General features: G+C 63.2%; 1 protein-coding gene across 3 annotated transcripts in view; it reads right to left on the bottom strand.

Moving 5' to 3' along the window:
• Positions 1–21: 21 nt before the first annotated feature.
• The window catches only part of LOC142316899 (ubiquitin carboxyl-terminal hydrolase CYLD-like), a 75363-nt gene continuing 69384 nt past the window's right edge, over positions 22–6000 (bottom strand). For 2 of the 3 annotated variants that reach the window (XM_075352667.1, XM_075352666.1), the window contains one exon: positions 22–790. In XM_075352667.1, coding sequence (XP_075208782.1) covers positions 606–790 — 185 coding nt within the window. In that variant the 3' untranslated portion in view covers positions 22–605. The remainder of the gene's footprint in view (positions 791–6000) is intronic. The other variant, XM_075352665.1, reaches the window with a different exon arrangement.

Raw genomic sequence — 6000 nt, 5'->3', positions numbered from 1 at the left:
ACCCCATCTACTGCCTTGGACCTGACCCCTCACCAGACTGCCCCCGTCCACTGCCGCGAATCAGACCGGACTGCCCCCTCACCAGACCGACCACTGCCCCAGATCTGACCGGACCGGAACCCCTCCCCAGACCAACCCTGTCCACTGCCCCGGATCTGACCCTCCCCCAGACCTGGACTGTAGAGGGAGCTGGCAGAGGATTCTGCTATCATCCCAGTACTGGACCAGTCACTGAACTCCGGTTACTGGCCGATGTCTGGAGGAAGCAGACCGGAGATCATAGAGGATTCCTGAAGATTCCCCAACAGATCCCACCACAGAGAGGATGATAGGAGGAAGATGGCATTGCTGGTCCCCTCACCAGACCGACACCATCTACTGCCCCTGATCGGACCAGCCCCCTTACCAGACTGGCGCTGCCCACTGCCCCTGATCGGACTGGACCGGCCTCCCTCACAAGACCGATGCCTTCCACTGCCCCGGATCTGACCCTTCTTCAGATGAACCCTCCCCCGAATCGGGCTCTCCTCCAAACCGAACTCTCTTCTAGATTGTACCCTCTTCTAGATCAGGCCTTCCCCTGGACCGGACCCTCCCGGTCGCCCTCACTTATACAGAGCCATCCTCTTGCTCTGATACATATACATGTAGGCGTCACAGAAGAGACGTTTCGCTGCCCCTTTCATCTCGCGAGGGTTCTGCTTCATGAGATCGGGGAGCGGAGCCGCCAGGTACGTGGCCACCTCAGGACAGAGAGCAACTCGCGGGATATTGTAGCCATTTTCACTCCCTACAGAAACAATAAAAGTAATTAATAGTAACGTTTCAGCTTCTTCACATATTTTCACCCCGCCATCAATTTCATGCAGAATTTGTTCTTACTACCTCAGAGGCGTAACACACATGAAAACTGACCCAAAAGTAACGGGATTGTGGCAGTGAGCGGGAAGACTGCCGTGTTCACACTGTGCTACGGGGACGGGATTGTGGTAGTGAGCGGGGAGACGGCAGTGTTCACACTGTGCTACGGGGACGGGATTGTGGTAGTGAGCGGGGGGAGACGGCCATGTTCACACTGTGCTACGGGGACGGGATTGTGGCAGTGAGCGGGGGGAGACTGCCGTGTTCACACTGTGCTACGGGGACGGGATTGTGGTAGTGAGCGGGGAGACGGCAGTGTTCACACTGTGCTGTGGGGACGGGATTGTGGTAGTGAGCGGGGGGAGACGGCCATGTTCACACTGTGCTACGGGGACGGGATTGTGGCAGTGAGCGGGGAGACGGCAGTGTTCACACTGTGCTGTGGGGACGGGATTGTGGCAGTGAGCGGGGAGACGGCAGTGTTCACACTGTGCTGTGGGGACGGGATTGTGGCAGTGAGCGGGGGGAGACGGCCATGTTCACACTGTGCTACGGGGACGGGATTGTGGCAGTGAGCGGGGGGAGACGGCCGTGTTCACACTGTGCTGTGGGGACGGGATTGTGGTAGTGAGCGGGGAGACGGCAGTGTTCACACTGTGCTGTGGGGACGGGATTGTGGCAGTGAGCGGGGGGAGACGGCCGTGTTCACACTGTGCTGTGGGGACGGGATTGCGGCAGTGAGCGGGGGGAGACGGCCGTGTTCACACTGTGCTGTGGGGACGGGATTGTGGCAGTGAGCGGGGGGAGACGGCCGTGTTCACACTGTGCTGTGGGGACGGGATTGTGGCAGTGAGCGGGGGGAGACGGCCGTGTTCACGCTGTGCTGTGGGGACGGGATTGTGGTAGTGAGCGGGGGGAGACGGCCGTGTTCACGCTGTGCTGTGGGGACGGGATTGTGGCAGTGAGCGGGGGGAGACGGCCGTGTTCACACTGTGCTGTGGGGACGGGATTGTGGCAGTGAGCGGGGGGAGACTGCCGTGTTCACACTGTGCTGTGGGGACGGGATTGTGGCAGTGAGCGGGGGGGAGACGGCCGTGTTCACACTGTGCTACGGGGACGGGATTGTGGCAGTGAGCGGGGGGAGACGGCCTTGTTCACACTGTGCTACGGGGGACGGGATTGTGGCAGTGAGCGGGGAGACGGCCGTGTTCACACTGTGCTACGGGGACGGGATTGTGGCAGTGAGCGGGGGGAGACGGCCTTGTTCACACTGTGCTACGGGGACGGGATTGTGGCAGTGAGCGGGGAGAGACGGCCGTGTTCACACTGTGCTGTGGGGACGGGATTGTGGCAGTGAGCGGGGGGAGACTGCCGTGTTCACACTGTGCTACGGGGACGGGATTGTGGCAGTGAGCGGGGAGACGGCCGTGTTCACACTGTGCTTTGGGGACGGGATTGTGGCAGTGAGCGGGGGGAGACGGTCATGTTCACACTGTGCGGTGGGGACGGGATTGTGGCAGTGAGCGGGGAGACGGCCATGTTCACACTGTGCTACGGGGACGGGATTGTGGCAGTGAGCGAGGGGAGACGGCCGTGTTCACACTGCTACGGGGACGGGATTGTGGCAGTGAGCGGGGGGAGACTGCCGTGTTCACACTGTGCTACGGGGACGGGATTGTGGCAGTGAGCGGTGGGAGACGGCCTTGTTCACACTGTGCTGTGGGGACGGGATTGTGGCAGTGAGCGGGGGGAGACGGCCGTGTTCACACTGTGCTACGGGGACGGGATTGTGGCAGTGAGCGGGGGGAGACGGCCGTGTTCACACTGTGCTACGGGGACGGGATTGTGGCAGTGAGCGGGGGGAGACGGCCGTGTTCACACTGTGCTGTGGGGACGGGATTGTGGCAGTGAGCGGGGGGAGACGGCCATGTTCACACTGTGCTGTGGGGACGGGATTGTGGCAGTGAGCGGGGAGACGGCCGTGTTCACACTGTGCTACGGGGACGGGATTGTGGCAGTGAGCGGGGGGAGACTGCCGTGTTCACACTGCTGTGGGGACGGGATTGTGGCAGTGAGCGGGGGGAGACGGCCGTGTTCACACTGTGCTGTGGGGACGGGATTGCGGCAGTGAGCGGGGAGACGGCCGTGTTCACACTGTGCTACGGGGACGGGATTGTGGCAGTGAGCGGGGGGAGACGGCCATGTTCACACTGTGCTGTGGGGACGGGATTGTGGCAGTGAGCGGGGAGACTGCCGTGTTCACACTGTGCTGTGGGGACGGGATTGTGGCAGTGAGCGGGGGGGGAGACGGCCATGTTCACACTGTGCTACGGGGACGGGATTGTGGCAGTGAGCGGGGAGACTGCCGTGTTCACACTGTGCTACGGGGACGGGATTGTGGCAGTGAGCGGGGGGAGACGGCCGTGTTCACACTGTGCTGTGGGGACGGGATTGTGGCAGTGAGCGGGGGGAGACGGCCATGTTCACACTGTGCTGTGGGGACGGGATTGTGGCAGTGAGCGGGGAGACTGCCGTGTTCACACTGTGCTGTGGGGACGGGATTGTGGCAGTGAGCGGGGGGAGACGGCCGTGTTCACACTGTGCTGTGGGGACGGGATTGTGGCAGTGAGCGGGGGGAGACGGCCGTGTTCACACTGTGCTACGGGGACGGGATTGTGGCAGTGAGCGGGGGGAGACGGCCATGTTCACACTGTGCTACGGGGACGGGATTGTGGCAGTGAGCGGGGGGAGACGGCCGTGTTCACACTGTGCTGTGGGGACGGGATTGCGGCAGTGAGCGGGGAGACGGCCGTGTTCACACTGTGCTACGGGGACGGGATTGTGGCAGTGAGCGGGGGGAGACTGCCGTGTTCACACTGCTGTGGGGACGGGATTGTGGCAGTGAGCGGGGGGAGACGGCCGTGTTCACACTGTGCTGTGGGGACGGGATTGCGGCAGTGAGCGGGGAGACGGCCGTGTTCACACTGTGCTACGGGGACGGGATTGTGGCAGTGAGCGGGGGGAGACGGCCATGTTCACACTGTGCTGTGGGGACGGGATTGTGGCAGTGAGCGGGGAGACTGCCGTGTTCACACTGTGCTGTGGGGACGGGATTGTGGCAGTGAGCGGGGGGGGGAGACGGCCATGTTCACACTGTGCTACGGGGACGGGATTGTGGCAGTGAGCGGGGAGACTGCCGTGTTCACACTGTGCTACGGGGACGGGATTGTGGCAGTGAGCGGGGGGAGACGGCCGTGTTCACACTGTGCTGTGGGGACGGGATTGTGGCAGTGAGCGGGGGGAGACGGCCATGTTCACACTGTGCTGTGGGGACGGGATTGTGGCAGTGAGCGGGGAGACTGCCGTGTTCACACTGTGCTGTGGGGACGGGATTGTGGCAGTGAGCGGGGGGAGACGGCCGTGTTCACACTGTGCTGTGGGGACGGGATTGTGGCAGTGAGCGGGGGGGAGACGGCCGTGTTCACACTGTGCTGTGGGGATGGGATTGTGGTAGTGAGTGGGGAGACGGCCGTGTTCACACTGTGCTGTGGGGACGGGATTGTGGCAGTGAGCGGGGGGAGACGGCAGTGTTCACACTGTGCTGTGGGGACGGGATTGTGGCAGTGAGTGGGGAGACGGCCGTGTTCACACTGTGCTACGGGGACGGGATTGTGGCAGTGAGCGGGGAGACGGCAGTGTTCACACTGTGCTACGGGGACGGGATTGTGGCAGTGAGCGGGGGGAGACGGCCATGTTCACACTGTGCTACGGGGACGGGATTGTGGCAGTGAGCGGGGAGACTGCCGTGTTCACACTGTGCTGTGGGGACGGGATTGTGGCAGTGAGCGGGGGGAGACGGCCATGTTCACACTGTGCTGTGGGGATGGGATTGTGGTAGTGAGCGGGGGGGAGACGGCCGTGTTCACACTGTGCTGTGGGGACGGGATTGTGGCAGTGAGCAGGGGGAGACGGCCGTGTTCACACTGTGCTGTGGGGACGGGATTGTGGCAGTGAGCGGGGGGGGGAGACGGCCATGTTCACACTGTGCTACGGGGACGGGATTGTGGCAGTGAGCGGGGGGAGACGGCCATGTTCACACTGTGCTACGGGGACGGGATTGTGGCAGTGAGCGGGGGGAGACTGCCGTGTTCACACTGTGCTGTGGGGACGGGATTGTGGCAGTGATCGGGGGGAGACTGCCGTGTTCACACTGTGCTGTGGGGACGGGATTGTGGCAGTGAGCGGGGGGAGACGGCCATGTTCACACTGTGCTGTGGGGACGGGATTGTGGCAGTGAGCGGGGGGAGACGGCCGTGTTCACACTGTGCTACGGGGACGGGATTGTGGCAGTGAGCGGGGAGACTGCCGTGTTCACACTGTGCTGTGGGGACGGGATTGTGGCAGTGAGCGGGGGGAGACGGCCGTGTTCACACTGTGCTGTGGGGACGGGATTGTGGCAGTGAGCGGGGGGAGACGGCCGTGTTCACGCTGTGCTGTGGGGACGAGATTGTGGCAGTGAGCGGGGGGAGACGGCCGTGTTCACGCTGTGCTGTGGGGACGGGATTGTGGCAGTGAGCGGGGGGAGACTGCCGTGTTCACACTGTGCTACGGGGACGGGATTGTGGCAGTGAGCGGGGGGAGACGGCCTTGTTCACACTGTGCTACGGGGACGGGATTGTGGCAGTGAGCGGGGAGACTGCCGTGTTCACACTGTGCTGTGGGGACGGGATTGTGGCAGTGAGCGGGGGGAGACTGCCGTGTTCACACTGTGCTGTGGGGACGGGATTGTGGCAGTGAGCGGGGAGACTGCCGTGTTCACACTGTGCCGCGGGGACGGGATTGTGGCAGTGAGCGGGGGGAGACGGCCTTGTTCACACTGTGCTACGGGGACGGGATTGTGGTAGTGAGCGGGGGGGGAGACTGCCGTGTTCACACTGTGCTACGGGGACGGGATTGTGGCAGTGAGCGGGGGGAGACTGCCGTGTTCACACTGTGCTGTGGGGACGGGATTGTGGCAGTGAGCGGGGGGAGACTGCCGTGTTCACACTGTGCTGTGGGGACGGGATTGTGGTAGTGAGCGGGGGGAGACTGCCGTGTTCACACTGTGCTACGGGGACGGGATTGTGGCAGTGAGCGGGG

This window comes from Anomaloglossus baeobatrachus, chromosome 6 (genome assembly GCF_048569485.1).
Source record: "Anomaloglossus baeobatrachus isolate aAnoBae1 chromosome 6, aAnoBae1.hap1, whole genome shotgun sequence".
NCBI lineage: Eukaryota > Metazoa > Chordata > Amphibia > Anura > Aromobatidae > Anomaloglossus > Anomaloglossus baeobatrachus.
Note: the sequence above shows the minus strand (reverse complement) of the source record. Positions and strands in the feature narration are given on the sequence as shown.